The 19699-nt window shown below is 36.3% G+C and overlaps 1 protein-coding gene across 1 annotated transcript in view; it reads right to left on the reverse strand.

The window, feature by feature from the left end:
- Positions 1–497: 497 nt before the first annotated feature.
- RNF180 (ring finger protein 180) overlaps positions 498–19699 on the reverse strand; it is a 194624-nt gene continuing 175422 nt past the window's right edge. The window contains exon 7 of the mRNA XM_080804253.1: positions 498–2782. Coding sequence (XP_080660379.1) covers positions 2583–2782 — 200 coding nt within the window. The 3' untranslated portion in view covers positions 498–2582. The remainder of the gene's footprint in view (positions 2783–19699) is intronic.

Genomic DNA, 19699 nt, shown 5'->3' on the forward strand with positions numbered 1-19699 from the left:
AGAAAATTAAACCTTATTAAATAATATTAATTAGGGCATATATTGGACTTCATCAGTTTCAGGATTTTTCTTTTTCTCTTTTTTTTTCCTTTGTTCTTTATCAGAAAATGAGTTTTTATGTGGTGGATCTGTGAAAAACACTAAAGAAGAACAACATATAATTTGTTTTACTCTAAAGCTCATTCATGTATTTATAAATTTATTTTTCTTCATAAATTTATTATCTATTGAATGGTGATTGCAAGAAGAAAATGGTTTCTTATCTCGGGTTTTCTCTCGCTTCTAATTGGGAGCTCTAGGAAATGCTGCACTTCTTAATACTGGGCAGCTTGTAGCTCCATTTGCATACAATTTAAATATTTTAAAGTAAAATTAGAAATCTATATTTCTAAATTTACTTTTATATGCCAAATGATGTTATTCTCAGACTGTTATTAAAACTCATATAGTCCATCTAGAATGTTCCTCCAGACTATGCTTTCTTTTTTTTTAAAAGGGTATTTAAGGTATTATTTGTACTTAGTTTGTAGATACAGATCTATAAACTGATATTATCACTGAACTACTATAATCATATTGGGAATCAAATTGGTTTCTCTGAGAACTCTCTTATCTGTTATACTACTAAGTTTGCTTCATGTACAGTTACAATCAATCAATTATTTATTTATTTATTTAAGTAGGCTCCATGCCCAGTGTGAAGCCCAGCGCAGGGACTGAACTCACGGAGATCAAGACCAGAGCTGAGCTCAAGAGTTGGATACTTAACTTACTGAGCCATCCAGGTGCCCCTTTAATCAACTTTTTAATTTAGGAATGAAGAAAAGCATATTTGCTAGAGATGATAAGCCAGGAATTGCTTGGGAAATGGCTGCAGTTCATTTTAAAGTTCTTAATATATTGCCCCCCCCATCTGTGTTTTGTTAATTTTTCAGTCCTGACACATATTACCTCCACTTGGAGCACTAAATTATAAATACCCATTTTTATTTCTGTAAGGTAATACTGAGGTTTGTAAAAAATATTGTTTTACCAAGATATTAGTTATATGCCACTAGACTAAGTACAATTTGTCTATTTTGATACATGAGCAAAAACTGATGTTTCTAAAATGTATTTAGTTTTTTGCTTTCTAGATTTGATAGTGTCTAGTAGACACTACCAAATCTAATGAAACATACTTTTAAAAACAGTAACAGTGTAGAATAAAAATCTGTTAAAAACAGTGTAGAATAAAAATGTTATTCTGTCATATTTCTTAGAACATCACATATCATCAGATAGGTGCTTTTATTCAAATACACTTAGTTGTAATTAGGCCAAATTTGGAATTTTCCTAGACTGAACTCTTGAGGCCTCGACAGTGACAATTTGTTTGATGGTGATATTTTTAGTGCCATGACAGTTTCACTTTCCTTGTGTAAAGTATGCTCACTGCTTTATCAGATATATGATAGCACAATATAGGAATGTTGTTCATAATCAAAACACTCCTCATAGGTTACACAAAGACCACCTTAATGACTGAAATAAGCCTACTTCTTTGTGCCTTAGTTTTCTCACTTGTGAAAGTGGGGTACTAGTGTTGTTTCCTATTCTGAAATAATTTAGATTTCCTTATTATTTTTTTTAAATTAAGGGAAAAACCAATTCCAAGGCTTATAATACTGTAATAATAAAAAGAAATGCCAGGTTTTCTTTGTATATACTCACAAGCCTATTTCCAAAAATTCCTTATTACAGATGTTAAATTACTTAATAAGAAAGAAAAAAATGTAAAAGCCACTCTTTATTGCACATGTACAATATATTTAACAATCTCTGTGTTAAACAAATCACTAAAGTAGTTACATTTTGGACATGCATTGCTCTTTAAACTACTGAAAGTCAGTAAGTATTTTAATTCTTCAGGTGAGTAATCCTGTAATTTGGAAAGGATTAATGTATCTCTTTCTATTGGGGGTCTTTCACATTCACTATTCTGTTCTTACAATAAATAAAAATGTTTCATTAATGCTATTATTAGGTCTGTTTAAAGAATAGCTAGCTTTTTTGATAATAGAACAGAAAATAAGTAGAGATAATTGGAAACCAAAACTGAATATACCCTGCTAGATTAGTTCCCAGAAAGTGTAATTTATGTTTAATGCACATAATTTGCCCAAGAATCAGTGGTGATTGACTAAATATTTTTCCAGCAAAGATACTATCTACCCAGATTATCATTTCATTTTGTATTTTTACTACTTTTCAGTGGAGGGAAAACCTCAGTCTTTACAATTAAGTATAAAAGCAGTATTGTAAAATTAAAGCCCATAAATCCTAAACCAGGAGGAATTATGAAATTAATTATGAAATTAATAGTGGATTGTTGCTAAGTGCTAGACAGACTAGCTTCTCAGTAAACTGTAGTTCATTACATGAAAAACGTTAATAAATAAGTCCATTATTCTCATACTTTCTATAAACACCAACAATTTATATAATGCAACATTATAAAAACTTCAAAGCACATTTTAAAAAGGTTTAATTGCTATCTACATCATTTGTGATTGTTCAACTGTAGTAAGATATGAAAATTCCTAAAACGGAAAGAAAAAATAGCAAAGAAAGCAGAAAACAATGAATCCAATGACCCAGTTCACTGAATAAATATAGATGATCACCATATCCATGTCAAACCACCATCCACGGCTATCATCCTCAAAGTGCAGATAATCCATCCTGTGTGCACCATGTGGGAATTGCCTTCTTGTAACTGGAGCTGCACGTCTATGGAAACCTATAAGATGCATCAACATGTTATTGTAAAGCTCATGGAATTCAGGTATGTGCTCAGAAAGGAAGCTGTGTTACGAACACTGTGACCATGAATAGAGCGTATCTTGATGTCACTGAGTGATATATTGTATTCCTGACAGTTTTTTTTCCCAATGATAACCAATAGTCAGAGTCTCTTTTAGTTATGGGTTTTAAAGGCAGGATCAGTAAAATTAAGCAAAGAGCATGGGGTATGGAGTCAGGAGACCTATTCTTGTTCTGTCACCTTCTTGGGCAAGCTATTTGATCTCTTTGGGTCTCTGACTGCTCATCTATACCATCTCATGACTTAATCACAACAGACCCTCACAAATTTTTAAATTATTTTCACAGGTGAGCAATTTCTACATTTGAACTCGATTCAGGTTGTATTGTCACAACTGCTCTTTGTAACTAGTGATCACCAACTTAACCTTTTATCTCATACCTTGAGAATTTTATTGGTATTTGAATAACATTCTATGAGGAAAATACCTCGTTTTAGCACTGAACAAACTGGACAGACAAAATGGTACACCTTTGAAGAAATTTAGGTTTAATTTTTATAAATTTTAAAGTATGGGCTTACTTAAGGAGATTGGTATGTAAAAAGCCAATCTCAAAATCTCTAGCAACAACCTTGAAGAAAATGCACGGGGTATGTGAACGTGGAATGTTAGCAGTAAGTCAAGATGCTACCAGGTACTTCTGCAATGGGCGTAATTCTATTCCGAACTTGATTATGATTCAGGCCTCCCTAGTTTTCACATACAGATAGTTTTTTTTTTTCTGTTATATTCTGTCATATGGTGTTTAGATTGGCTCTAGCTGGTTTTTCATGCCCTTGTCTGCTCTTTGCTGGTGATGTCGAGAGAGACATGAGCTCTAAAACGAAAGCACTGCTCAAGAACATAGGAGAAGGAGAAACCATAACAGGAACACAGGAATACATAAAATCATTTAAATTGAAAACAACATAGAACCTGGACCTGCTACGTGATATTTCACTATGAGATGTTAGTTTGTAAAAACCCCTCTTGCTATGGTAAAAGTCACATCAGTGGTTGAAAGGATATGAAAAATGCAACCAGTCAGTCATTTGATTGGACTCCAATCAAGTGCCAGAAAATTATAAAACCAACCAACCAACCAGCCATCAAACAAACAAAAATACAAATGGATGAAAAATGCCCTACTGTATCCTTTGGCTACTCAGGGCTCTGAAACTCAACTAGTATACTACAGAAGACAACTAGATCCGATCAGAAGTGTTTAGTAAAGGGACTAATTTTACCAGAAATTAATGCACTCAGTATTTAATAGTAGTAGGTGTGAATTTTTTTGTATGTGAGTGTGTACTTGTCAGTGCTTACGTTTTGGTACCAGAAAAACTACTGGCCATAGCTAAAGAAAACATCATCTATATGGATAAAGGGAACATCTAGTGGAAACACCACCATGGGATCCTTCCCAGGCAGCTAGTGGCTCTTTGATCTCAGTTTTTAGCTGAAGTGTTTGAGAGCTGCCTTACAGCACAGGAACACATGTACAGGGAGGAACTTTCCTGGTGGGGGTGGGGGGCGCTAAATGCAGAGCATTTCAGGAAATCATAAAACCGCCATGATGGTCCAAGTGCTGAGTCCTGATTTTAGCTGGTCGGGCCAAATGGCCACTTGCATTGCTATGTGTTTGTGGATTTTTTGGTCCCTATAGTGAAGGTAATCACCAGTTGGTGCCTGAAGGTGAAGATGACCAAGATCAGAAGCAGCTTACAAGTCCCAAGCAGATGTCTTGTAGACATTAGGATCCTGGTGCCCAATTCTCAGGCCAGGGTGATGAGAGGGTGATAGGATCATATTGTTGGACCCCAGTGGCTATACAGTTGGGTGAGGATATCCTTGCAGATCAAAGCCCCTAGGGCTTCACCCTCACTACTACCAGCAACCCACTAGCCATAGTTGCACCAGCTTCCACGTGGATACCTTCTCTGACAGGTTATTTTCCAGAGTGGTGGCTATTGTTCACACAGAAGCCAGAGCCCCCAAAAGCTCACAGTTGTGTATTGCACAGGCCACTCACTGATAATACAGATTCCTGGACTTCAGATTCCTTAAGGGTGACTGGCGTTGGACTCCAACATGGCTGCTGCAGCCCCAACTTAGTTCTATGTAATGTGTGCACAGGTGCCACCCCCAGGGGTATAGAGGCCTTCTAAACACTCTGACACAGCCTTCCTCCCATCTTATTAAGGGAGCCATTCTTCCTATGGCTTCCCTGGACAAAGCTAAAATCCCATCTGTCCTGAGACTGACCTTGCTAGTCATGTTTCAGGCGTTATAGCCCTCTATTTTCAGGCAGTAAAGTAGACCCTTCCACTCTGTCTACAGCTATGGGTAGATCTATAGATATAGCAATCTGGAAGAACAGAGTACAGCAGGAGAGAGATGGAAGAATTTAAGACTAGATACATGTATCTACAGAAAGAGACATAAGATAGAACCTATGGAGGCGAATGCAGATGGAGATATAGGTGTATCTGTGTATGTATCTAACTGGCAAATAGAATTCTTTTCTGATTTGCAAACTCTGAACATAAAAGTGTTGGAAAGTGGGCCTTAAATGAGAAAATCCAAAATCTCTCATCTCCCAGGGTAAAATGTTAATATTTTGAGGCAGAATTAAAAAAACAAGGAAATAAACTGCTGGCACCCACATTAAAAAAAAAAAGTGATAGTTCTTGTATGACTAAATGAAAGTATTTCTAAGAAATATTACATCTTGTGAAATACTGCACTTTTTTCCAGTAATATGTACCTGCTAATTATTTAGAGCTTGAACATAAGCTTGCCCAATGGCAACATCTCTTGACCAATACATAGTTTCAGAGTCTTCTAAAAAAAAAAAAAATTCCAATTTCAAAGGACTGATAATCTGATCGTAATCTTTGGTTTTTACTTACTAATGCCTACTTTAAGTATTTCTGTCCTTATTAAGTGGGGACAATACAATAAACTATGGAAAAGCTATAATTTTGGTAGCTGCTAGTAACTCTGGTGATAAAGGTTCTGTGAGGCTCAAGCTTTAAGCAGATTCTCATTCATCCATTTTAACAATGGAATAACACTAAATATGCTCCAGATCAAGCTGCTTATTCTGATGGCAAGGTTACACTCACTTGGGTAATAGTATTTAAAGTCAAACTTCTTTGATCAAGGACAATTCTAGATAACTGTTTATAGGATTTATATTTAAGAAAAGTTGTACATATTTAAGTCATATGGACATCTTAATTTTTATAATCAATGAACATCCAATAACTTTCCATTTAGTTGTGTCTTTTCTGATTACTTTCATCAATATTTTATAATTTTCAGTAAATTATATTTACTTACATTATATAGATGTAAAACATGAAATTAAAAAGGATGAGAAAAAGGGGAAATGGTAAATTAGAGGGCCATATTTCAAATAGGTTTTTAATAATTCATAATGTTTTTGGCTGACTTCCTATCACATTTTATTTTTAAATTATTAATTTTTATTGCTTATAAAACGTTTACAATAGGATGATGTTTCTTCCTGTCTTTTTTGGTTGCTTTGTTAGTATTAAGTCTCTTGTGCACTTTGCACTAATATTTATCTAAAACTAGATAACATAATGTAAAATCCATTTAACTGAGCATATGCAAACTTCAACATATTTTAACAGATAGAAAACACACCAACGAAGTCCGTCCTTCTGTCATTCGACTTCCACTTTTCTTCAGCCAACATTACATACCATCATAACCCCTAAGTAAGAATGCCACTGTTAGTCTTCACTCAATATTATTAAAGCTTAACTTCTGTTTAGATAAGTAGAATATATTTATGTTCTCTTCCCACATTCCAGTGGGTTGCTTTGTACCCACCTTGGGGGGTATTCTTTTTTGGAGAGCATATTAAGGGAATTTCATCCCAACAGGTTTTTAAGACTATCTAACCACCATTCTCTCATTATTTTAAGAGAAAAAGGGGTCTTTCTGTTAGTGTAGGAGGGAGGGGAAGTGGGAAGAGTTTTTCGCACATTCAAAGATTAGCCTAATACATAAACACAAATATTTCCAAAGTAGCTGATACTCCTTTTCCAAAGCTTCTTCACAAATAGAGGCTGGAGAATAGGTAGCACTATTATTGGAAATTATTATTATATAACAAAGAGATTTTTCTGACCTAAAGGATTATTTATAAACCTTAGATGTTTCAGATTTAAGTTTCAGTTGGTTGGGTCAAAGGAATGATGGTATTAATGGAATAGCCCTAGAAAAAAGTAGGGCTAAGAGAAGACATGGCACAAAAGATGAGCGTTATGGGTGGGGAGATCATATGTGCTGGTTTCCCCAGGACAGTCTCAGTTTACTTTTGTTGTCCTGGTAGAAGTACTAATAGAGCGCCTCTCATTCTGAAAGTGTTCTCATTAATGCTAATTTTCAGCTCTGAACACCACAAAGACTCAGGCAGTAAGTTTTTATAGGTAAGGTGGATAAGGATCATTGCTTGTTTAATAGTAATTTCTTTTTCAAGAAAAAGAGAGATGGAGGGAGGGTCAGAGGAAGAGAAGATCTTAAGCAGGATCCATGCCCAGAGTGGAGCCTGATGAGGGGCTTGATCTCATGATCTGAGCTGAATTCAAGACAGCCACTAACCCCCTGAGCCACCCAGGTGCCCCTTTAAATTTTTTTTTTTAGGTGGGGAGTTAGTAAGTAGGTTTTTGTAAATATTTTGGGATTTCCAAAGCTATAAATTGGATGGGATGATTGCAATTTCTCAATCACAATCTGATGAAAGGAAAATCACCTCACAGATATTGTTACTTGGTAAGTATTAGATTATGACATCAGAAGAATTGCAAGAATACTAACCAGTGATTAATTCCAGTAATCAGTAACTGATTCCCCTGTAAAATGATCACAATGAAAGGACCTAATGCACTGGGCTACCATGAGGATTAGATGAATTAATACATATAAAGCACAGGCCTGGTCCATTATAAAGGTTCAGTGAATGTCAGATTTTTCTTCTTACATTATTATTACTATTGTTACTATTAATACATGGAAGAAGCTACCTTTTCTTGCCAGAGCTTGTTCTTCATATTATGTCTATCTTTTCTGGATAAATCAATGAGTTGACCATTGATGGTTCAAACAAAATGGTTTCTAACTATTTAAGTATGAGGTGATTTCTTCAAGGCAGTGGCTAACTTTTTTTTTTTTTTTTTTTTTTTTTTTTTTTTTAAAGATTTTATTTTTATTTGACAGACAGAGATCACAAGTAGACAGAGAGGCAGGCAGAGAGAGAGAGAGAGGGAAGCAGGCTTCCTGCCGAGCAGAGAGCCCGATGCGGGACTCGATCCCAGGACCCCGAGATCATGACCTGAGCCGAAGGCAGCGGCTTAACCCACTGAGCCACCCAGGCGCCCCAAGGCAGTGGCTAACTTTAAGTAGACTCTCAGGGTATCAGACACTAAAACTATGAGATCTACTCAACATTTATAGAGGGCATATTTACGATCTGTTAGTCGCTGAGGATTTTAAGATATTTTAGGAAACTATGAGTCTGGAACAGTGTTTCTCAATCTTTTTTTTTTTTTTAAATTAGCACCCCCATAAGGGGAAAAATAAGTTAAATTTAAATTTATGTATTCTAATCAATAAATTAACTTAAACTTACTTTCTTCCTAATGAGAGAAGATAAATAGGAAAGAATAAGATTTTGTCAGGTACAGTTAAGCTTTTGAGGGCCACAAACCAAAGTATTGTCTAGGATTTTTTGGTGGCCCTCCAAACCAATCTTTGCCCCCAAAGATCCTAGGATGGCCTAGGAGACAGTATGCCTAAAAACATCATAATAGTGAAATATATACATATATATATAGTGATATAGGCAACTACTTTATTCCAAGAGTATTTGGATTGGGATTAATGGAGTGAAAACTTCTGCACCAGGAATTCACTTTTATATGGACTTAACCACAACCTATTACTGGTGACAACCAATAATTAGTGTGGTATTCAGACATGGTTTAAAGAGTATCTAATAATATTAGTACTTCTACCTGTGCTATTTTAAAGAACACAGTAAAAACATAAACTTCATACTCTCCCACCCCCCACATAATACAGTAGGGGGAAAAAAGCACTGTGCAGGGAAAATCATCCTCATAAAGAGATCAGAAAATGTGTATTCTTGTGCCAATATTAATTAACCATTTGGTCAAGTCAAAATAGTTTCTCTGTATCTTGCAAGATGTTATATGGTTTTCCTTCTTTAATCTGTTAAGGTGATGAATTCACACAGATTTTTTAAAAATGTTGAATAATTTAAATCTATTAAAGTGATTGATTTTCCAATGTTTTATCATTCCTTCATACCTAGGACAAATTACATGTATTCATGATACTCGTTTTCATATACTGATGAATTCAACTTTATATATTTTATATGGAATTTTTATGCCTATGTTTGTAAGGAAGATTGGTGTATAATTTTATGTAATTTTTTCCTGGTTTATCACTATTTTACTGGCTTTTAAAAATTTGTTGGCAAATGGGTGACAATTCTACATGGGTCTCTGTGTGTCTGCATATCTTGTAAACAGAAGTAACGACTGCTTCTATTCTGTACTGTTTCTTGAAAGATATCCCTATAGCATACAATCTTGGCAGACAGGATGTTCCCCTTTGGAACATACTATATTTAACAGTTATAAAATAATTGAATTTTGGGGCACCTGGATGGCTCAGATGGTTGAGTATCTGACTTTTGATTTAGACTCAGGTCATGATCTCAGTGTCGTGAGATTAAGCCCCCCATTGGGCTCCATGCTGAGCATGGAGCCTGCTTAAGACTTTTCTCTCTCTGCCCCCACCTCCTGCTTGCGCTCTCTCTCTTTAAAAAAAAAAAAAAGTAAAAATTAGAAAAGAATTGAATTTTATGAGCTCAGAGCTCTCCACGTAACACAACCCAGTGTGTGTGTGTGTGTGTAGGTATCACCCAGCCCTATCTGTAATGTCCTAGGAGAAAAAGGCATCAGGTATCCATCATCAATTCTGCTGTTTTGGCTAACGTTGTGAGTAACAGACCATCCTTTGTTTCTGCCCCAGGAATCTTACACTTTTTGCAAACATCCACGAAAGTGGAAGACTAATTTGTTAGTTTGCTTATAGGGTAAAATCGCAGACCCTTAAGAGTTCTCAACATTTATAGTCTTGTGTCCTTTTTACTCTATGAAACAATGTGCATAAAATTACAATCCTTGATGGTTTGGTGAATCTAGCCTATAAAACCATTTGGGCCTGTTGTCTTTTCAAGTTTGGGGGTAAATTTTTAAATTCCAATTCTTTACTAGTTATATCAGTTTCTTTATTAATGGCTAGTCTGTTAATGTTTTCTAAGGTTTTCTTAAGTTGTTTTTGGCATTTTTATACATTATCCATTCAATCCAAGTTTTAAACATATTGGACTACAATTTGCATAATTGTGGTACATTTAGTGATCCACGCAAATAATCTGGTCTTCTGAGTACATCGTTTATTTTGCACTTGTCTGCCGCTGAGAAGGTTAGGTATGGCCATGAGACCTGACCAATGAAAATGACTGTTCAAACAAAATATTCTGCATTGCTTCTGGGTAGAGCATTTATCAGTTTGAAAGGCTGCAGCAGTCTTTTCCCTTCCTCCCCAGCAACTACCAAAATACCAGACAGACTGCTCAGTCAGCTTCAGTCATAAAGCTTAAGATGATGTGGCACAGAGGACTCAGGAGTTAAGGGAAAATTATTTCAACATCACTAGGCATTCTGATTGAGAATCACAAAATAATCTATAAAGCTATTTAAGAAAAGGATGATAATCCCTAAAGTTGAATCTGACTCCCCCCCCCCCCTTTTTTTTTCTTCATGTGTGAAAGTACTCTTGGAGAAATTTCATTGTGTGAAATTGAAGAGTGACAAAGGACTGTGGAGAAAATCTCCAAGTCAGAGTTAGGTTGAGAAAAAATACAAAGAAGAAACCGCATTCTAGAATCTCAAACAGGTACTTCTGCCATTTTATAAATTCTATTTTCTAAAAACAATTTTACCTCTGAAGGATTTTTCTCCTATCCTAGAAGATAAAGGCCATCACTCCCTGCCCCTCCGTATGGTTTAAGTTTTTATTCACCATCAGAGACTATAAATAAGGTAGGTTCCATTATTTTGAAGACTCTTTCAGAGACATAAAGATTGTGCACAATTATCTCATATACTTTTTCAATTTTAGCAACTTTCACAGTGCTTATACTGGGTACTAAATGTGTTTGCTGAATGGATGGATGAGTGAGTGCCTGTATATAAGGAAAGACATCAGAAAATAGAATGAATAATTAGCCTGTTTTTCCAGAATGTTTCAAATCAAGCCTCCCAAATATATTTTTAGCAGGAATGGAATATTATGATGAATGTATTTGAGATGCATTTTGTAGCTCTTAAGAAAAAATATTCTTTAGAAGTTAGTTCAGAGAGCATTGAAATTAGTATTAAAAGGGAAAGAGTAATCTGTCATATGCCAAGCATTGGGTAAAGCCTCAGATGTATCACTGAACAAGACAGACACACTGCATGCTCAGAGGTTCAACTCTGGGTGGCACGAACAACGATGACAGACTACTACTGATTGATTCTTATTTTACAGTGATTGCAATAAGTATCAAATTCATCAACACTTTGTAAATAAGGGAATTAGTTAAGGCTTATGGAGGTAAGGTAACTTCTACTAAGATTTGAACCTATTTCTTTTTCTCTCATCTGGGGACCACTTGATTCCCAATTCTGCTAGTTAACAAGTGGGTGATCCCGAGCAAGTTACTTCACCTTTCTTACTGAGTTTCTGGAGATAATGAATGAGGACAGTAAGATCCTTTCCAGCCTTACCCATCCTACATCTTACATGTAGTTAGGTGCTTTAAAAAAAGGATGTATGCAATATCCTTCATGTGTGATGAGACAGACAAAAGGCTGAAGCACAGTATTTTACTGCTGTCTTTTTCATATTACATAAGACATTTATAGTGCCAAGTTGATTGATCTAAGTAGGCCTTAGCAGAGGTGGAGTGATATTTTTATAGTCAAAAGTAGGTATAGAGTTACTCTGTTAATATACTTGAAAAGCTAATACAAAATGAATTTTAAATGTCATCTTTTTCTCCTGTATTTTTAGGATACCAGAGTCAAATGTATAAGTCCTATAAAATTAATTTTTTTCTAATGAATACATTAAAGTATGTGTGGATTACTTATAATTCTATAACAGCTGTTTAATTTTCAGTATACAGTTGAACCATGAGCAACATGGATTTGAGCTGTGCGGGGTCACTTACAAGTGGATTCTTTTTTTTTTTTTTTAAGATTTATTTACTTTAGAGAGAAAGAGAATGTGAGCTGGGCAGGGGTAGAGGAAGGGAAAGAATCTCAAGCAGACTCCCCCCTGAGCATGGAGTCCCATGCAGGGGCTCCATCTCACCACCCTGAGATCATGACTTGAGTTGAAGAGTCGGGGGGTTAAACAACTAAGCCACACAGGTGCCCCACAAGTGGATTTTTTCCCAATAAATACATATACAGTAATGTAAATGTATTCTCTTTTCCTCATGATTTTCTTAAGATTTTTCTTTTGCTTTATAGTAAGAATACAATATATAATACATATACAAGTAGACTGTGTATCTTATCAGCCAGGCTTCTGGTCAGCAGTTGGTTATTAGTAGCCTTGAAGGAGTCAAAATTTAAGTGCGGATTTTTAATTATGGGGGGTATTGGCAACCTTAACATCTGTGTTGTTCAAGGGTCAATTGTAGTTTATAAAGTTATCAGGCAAAATCACAAAAATTCTCATGTTTTGTTTCTGTTAGCAAGGTAAAAAATGAATACCATGACTTCTTTCAAAAATATTTTTGTGGCAAAAAATATATAACACAAAATCTGTCATTTTAACCATTTTTTGGTGTACAACTCAATAGCATTAATTACATTTACAAAGTTGTACAGCCATTATCACAAAGACAACCTTTGTAGCTATTAAGGAGTAATTTCCCATTCTCCTCAGTCTCTGGTAACCTCTAATCAATGAATTTGTCTATTCCAGGTATCGCATAGGAGTCAGATCATAAAATATTTATCCTTTGGGGTCTGGTTATTTCACCCAGTGTAACATTTTCAAGATTCATTGATACTGTAAGCAGGTATCATAAATTCATTTCTTTTCATGGCTAAATAATATCCCATTGTATGTATATACCACATTTCTGTTTATCCATTGATTTGTTTATGGCTACTTGGATTGCTTCCATTTGTTGTCTGTGATGAATAATGCTGCAGTAAACATTGGGATACAAGTATCTCTTTGAGTCCCTGTTTTCAGTTCTTTGGGGTATATATCCAGGAGAAGATCTGTTAAGTCATGGTAATTCTATATTTAGCTTTTTGAGGAAACTCCAAAATATTTTTGCAGTGGGATGCATCATTTTACATCACTACCAGCAATCTTTGAGGATTCCTATTTCTCCACATTCTTGTAAATACTTGTTTTCTGTTAAAAATTTTTGTTAGAGCTGTTCTAGTAGGTGTGATCTCATTGTAGTTTTCATTCCCTTAATGGCTAATGGTGTTGAGCCTTTTTTAATATCCTTATTGGTTATTTGTATGTCTTTGGAGAAATGTCTATTCAAGTCTGTTGCTCATTTTTTAATTGGGTTGTCTTATTGAGTTCTTTATATATATTCTGGGTATTAAGCCCTTATGAAATATGATTTGTAAATGTTTTCTCGTATGGAGGCTGCACTTAATGAAGTTCAATTTTTTAATTTGAGTGTTCATGTTTTTGGTATTATGCTCAAGAATCCAGTGGTCATGAAGATTTGCCCCTGTATTTTCTTCGAAAGAGTTTTATGGTTTTCTGTCAGAATGGCTAAAATTAACACAGCAAACAACAGGTGTTGGCAAGGATGCAGAAAAGGGGCAACCCTCTTGTACTGTTGGTGGGACTGCAAACTGGGGCAGCCACTCTGGAGAACAGTATGGAGGTTCCTCCAAAAATTAAAAATAGAATACCTGTAATCCAGCAATTTCACTAATAGGTATTTACCCAAAGGATACAAAAATACTGATTTGAAGGGGCACATGCACCCCATTTTTTATAGCAGCAATGTCCACAATAGCCAAACTATAGAAAAAGTCCAGATGCCTATCAACAGATGAATGGATAAAGAAGATGTGGCAGGCATACACACACACACAAATAGAATATTACTCAGCCATCACAAAGAATGAATGCTTGCCATTTGCAATGATGTGGATGGGGCTAGAGTGTATTATGCTAAGTGAAATATATCAGTCAGAGAAAGACAAATACCATATGATCTCACCCATATATGGAATTTAAGAAAAAAAACAGATCAACATATGGGAAGGAGGAAAACAAAGGAGAAAGGGAAACCCTAAGAGACTCTTGAGGATAAAGAACAAACTGAGAGCTGATGGAGGGAAGAGGGTGGGAGAATGGCTAGATGAGTGATGGATATTAAAGTGAGCACTTGTGATTAGCACTGGATATTGTATGTCAGTGAGGAATCACTGAAATCTATTCCTAAAACCAACATTGCACCGTATGTTAAGTAAGTGCAATATAAATTAAGAATGAACTAGTGACCTTATTTTCTGTTCTGTGTGAACTCTTAGGACATACCACATAAGCAATGTAGAATAAAATATAAATGACTAGAAACTTTGAGTTTCTAGAAACATGTAATCAGTCCTTTTAAGTTCTGTTTGGTATGTTTTGAGAAATTATCCTTATAGTCTTTCATTTTCCCAGATTAGAAAAAGCAATGAAAGAAAAAGCAGTCTCTTTGCCAATATTACTGTATTCACTCTTTTCAATTTTAAGAAAAAGGATATTTACGTGTAATAATGAAAAAAATAATGGGATAGAAATTAAATGGTTTTAGATTACATTATCAGATTCTACTATAACATCTATGTATATAACCTTGCATTATATCTAGTGTAGCTATAAAATATTTCAGCTATTTCAATACTGGAACAATTGTGATGTTTTTCTGTTTTAAGTATATCAGGCTGTTTTGGTTAACTCTAACACAAGCCTAATACTGGTAAGGTAAAAATCTGAAGTTTGATCTGTTCAGGCATTTGAAAGTTTTCAGTGCCAAATTATAAACCTGGAAACATGAAAATGTTTTCATATTATCCTATTAACTTTAATGAGCTAATACTCTAATGCTATTAAAATTTGTAGGTATACATCTCATTTAATATTAATCTATTTTAAGCTGTAATAAGTAAGTCCTTCTACTTCATGTGCACTGCAAAAATAAAAGATGCAGCTACAGCTATGGTATAGTTAATCATAGTCTTTCTGCCAGTTGACAAGAAGGATCTGGAACTTCTAAGCATGTCTTCAGATTATTAGCATAGTCTTCATGTCCCCAAAGGAAACAAGCTGGGACTTCCCCAGATACTTACTGCTATTTAATTCTTTCTAGAATTTATCTCTTGAGATTACCTTGATAGCCAATTCAATCCAATTTCCTCTTTTAACAGATATATTTTTTAACATATATGTATTTACAGATGAACAGACAAATACTTAGTGCCTTGGATACAATACCACTTTATGGTCTCCCCAAATGTCCTGGCATTTTGCTCAGAGAAGTGTTCATAGCATATTGGCTAAACTCTAGTTTGTGCAATTACTTGTAGATTTCTTAAATTTGCACTGTAGTTTCAGTTGTTTGTATTTGCTATCCAAAACAAATGGACAACTGTCACACACTATTAAACTGTCACTACACTAAGCCAGGGTTAATTTCATTTTAGTGTAAAACATACACCATCTCCTTTATTTATAGCATTGCATTCCATCTAATTAATCTGCTCTTCATAATATTATGAATATGTTACTGCCTGGAAGTCAGAGAATTAAATAAAAGGGGTTTTTAAGGTATCTTTCCATTCTGAGTCCACAGTTCTGTACTGCTGTATAACTACAAGTCCTAGCAGCTTCTAGAGTGATGTACGTCACCTCTGGTACTTTGGCTGCACACTGGAATCTCTGGAGGAGCTCTAAATACTGACTTTTGGGATCCATCTCCAGAGATTCTGATTTAATTGGTCTGGGATAGGGCTAGGGCACCAGGATTCATTCACGGGCACAGTGTGAAATAACAGAAATTAATACCCAGAAACTGTTTTGCTTCAAAAAACAAAACAAAATCTCAGCTCTTTCCTTCCTTAATACAGAAAAAAAATTATTTTCCATCTGTTAAAGTCAGTTGAGGACCTGGAAATTTTCCAAGATGAGAAGTTCTGTTTCATAATAATGGTCTTATTTTGTAGTTGCTCTATTTTAGGAAGCCTAATTCCTGAAATTCTGGATTAAGATTATGAATGCTGATGATTATCTCTCTTGGAAGTTCTTTATCTTTTTATTAGTGTGATCAAGCTAACTGCTCACCTGAGTGGAGTGAAGTGAGCATGAGTAGTTTACATTTTACTTGCTATAAGGGATACATGATGCAAACCAAATTCCTTAGAAGCTGGTTATGTCATTTTGAAAAAAATGGTTTTTACTATGCAAATTTAATAATACTCTACAAAAAGAAAAAACCCCAAAATTCCTTCCATAACTTCACAATTTTTGTTAGTCTAAAATAATGTTTTTCTAGATTTATATATACTTAAGATAACTTACTAACAATTGGAAGGCTTCTGGTCAGTAAATATGAGTAATGTTAGATTGTATAACGATCTTATATGAGGAAATGCAAACTATAATTTGTTCTACTTTGTATCTGTCATGACAGGTGGTATGAGTGTTTTTGGTTGGACATGTCCCTATTTTAAAGAGAAATTCTAGTTTTCAAGTCATTTGTATCTGAGCACTGAGCATCATTTCATTAAGAAACTGTTGGACTATAGATTCTATCTCTTCAATCCATCTATAATTAGTACATTTTATTTAATGAGCACTTCCTGGTTACTTTATTTTTCTCTTAGATAAATGTTGAGGTTATTATGGTGCTTTCTAATAAAGATATAAGAGGCATGAAACACTCTTGTGGATAGTTATCTTTTCATTGGAGAGATTGTCCTAAGGGTGAAGCAGCCACACCTGTAAATATAAACCCTATTTATCATGAAAAGAAACAAGATATGGAGTGACTACATGTGTTCACTTATGCTGTGCACTGCAGAACTCCAGAGAGCACCTTTCAAAAACATGACAATTTTAAAGATCCTTCCAGGACTGCAATGTGGCAGTCCTGACTTCAAAGCTCTGACTGCTTTTAGAAGAGTCTAGGAGGTAAACTCAGGTAGATAATTCTCTATGATGAGGTAGCCTAGAATAAGCTAAGGAAGAGTAAGCTATACTGTGTAAAATATATTATCTAGATTCTGGTGAATGCAAGGCACCCATTATACTTGAGTTCAGGAAGTAGAAGTGGGAGGAGAACAAGGCATGTCAATTCAAGGCAGTTGCTGTGAACCCAGAGACCTGAGCCACTGATAATATAGGGCTCAGTGACTGTTAATTCCCAGTGTCCTTTTTGTTGTTTTTAACAGCTTCCATTTTCTATTGACATTGTCCACTCTTTTACCTATGTTGCCCATCTTTTTCTCGTTTTATTAGCATTTGTTTAAATAGCTATTTTAATATCCTAGTCTTATAACTCCAACATCTAGATCACTGGGGACCTACTCCTATTTTTTGCTTCCTCTTGATTATTGGTCACATCTTCCTAACCTTTGCTTGTCTCATAATTCTTGATTATATGAATGATTCATGCAAATAGAAGTAGATATTATTTCCTCCCAAGAAAGGGCTGACTCTTTTGTCAGACAGATAGGGTGAGAGGCTGATTACCTGAACCTGATAATTAATAAGCTGGGGTAGAGGTAAAGTAAGGCTGCAGATTTCACTACACTCAGTCTACCTCACTCTACAGCCTATCCTATGTTTTTTTGCAGTCTTTTAATGGGACTTTATCTCTGTAGCCCTATGGAGGTCACTATGGGACCACAGGAGATTTGTACTCTGTTTTTCAGATCTTGACTCCTCCTTGAGCACTGTCCTTTGGGTTTTTAGTTAAGAGTTTAGTAGGTCTCTATCTTCTCTAATCTGAAAGGTCCGCTTTTCAGAGGCTGTAAATGGAAGTCTATCCTTTCATCCTATAAGGTTTAAAATAGGGGAAATGTCAGACTTCTGCAGAAGGTGGTGGAGTAGGAGGATCCTAAGCTTACTTCATCCCACAAATACAATTCGATAACACCGACATCAGTGCAAATAACCCGGAAAAAGACCCGAAGACTGGCAGAACAGGCTGTCCACAGGTAAATGTAGAGAAGAGGCCATATCAAAGAAGGTAGGAAGGGTGGAGATACGGTGGAAAGCTAAACTGACCCATGGGGCTGTCTGTGGGAGGGGAGGATGCTGCAGGCTTGGAGAGTGGAGAGAGACAGACCCTCACACCAGACACCCCATATACAGGGAAACTGCATAGGGAGAACAAATCCCCTAACATTTGGCTTTGAAAACCAGAGAGGCATAATTTCTTGCATTTTTATAATCAGTAGGGCTTAATACCTGGGACTTCAAAAATCAGTGGGCTCAGCTCTCAGAAACCTGGGAGGACTCAAGGAAATGAGTCCCCACCCTTAAAGAGACAGCAAAACAAACAGCCCCACTGAGATATAGCATAGAAGCAGGAGTTTGAAAAACACATGGGGTGTATGAGAAGGGCGTTTGTTTACTAAACTCAGAGTAGTCTGTGCCGGAGGGGCAGGGATCTTTGGGAGACTTCTCCAAGAACAAAAGACCTAGTGGGTGCTGTTTCCCTCCTGCAGCCTAGATACACAGACACCTGTGGGAACTAGCACAGTGACAACATTCTCCACCTACTTTACTAACAGAGTGGCCTGCCCTTGTGCGTGTCTGCAGATCCACTCCCTCCAATGCAGCTGGCCTCAGCAGAATGTCTGGGCAGCTGCAGGTCCCCTCCCAAGCAGACCTTGCTGGCACTGTATGCCCTACCCCACAACTCTCCTGCAGACTTGCCCTCTCCATCTTACCGGAGGAGTTTGCTAAAGCAACTTCAAATCCCCTCCCATAGCAGACATGCACAAACCTCGCTAACACCACAGGCCCTGTCCCTTTGTCCTCTTGTGGACTTGCCAGACTCTCATACTCACTTGGCCAGAGCCCATCCAAAGCAGCGCTACAAACCTGGCAGTATGCAAGCAGCACTGACAGAAGCCAGCACCACTCCAAAGTAACTCCTATCCTGGGGAGTTAGAGAGACAACCACACACACTAATCTGACTGAGGCCCCAGCAGGGGGTTGGGGCAGACATCTGGTCAGACTGCAGGTCTCACCAACCAATGGAAGCTTCTTAGGGGACAACACAGGGAAAGTGCTCTGCAGTTGGGTGCTACCATATCTCCAGCAAACATGTGTTCTAACTCAAGCCTAGTGTGGCTCCAGATTAGCCCACTAACAACACAGGGACCAGATGCTGCCCAAAACAGGCAGAGGGAACCATCGCAGACTGAAGATAAAGGCAGCTCAGTCACAACACTGGGACAGAGGAGACACCTCTCATGTGCCAGGTTCTGGTGAACAGGGGACATGTTACTGCAGGGCACTAAATGACCTCTTCTTCATAAGACTACTACTTTCAAGAGCAGGAGAGGTAGCTGACTTTCTTAAAAACAAACAGATAATTAGACAAAATAAGAAGACAGAAATATGTGTGAAATGAACCATAGCAACAGAGCTAAATAAAAGAGATAAGTAATACACCTGATAG

This window comes from Martes martes (assembly GCF_963455335.1).
Source record: "Martes martes genome assembly, chromosome: 5".
In the NCBI taxonomy this organism is placed as follows: domain Eukaryota; kingdom Metazoa; phylum Chordata; class Mammalia; order Carnivora; family Mustelidae; genus Martes; species Martes martes.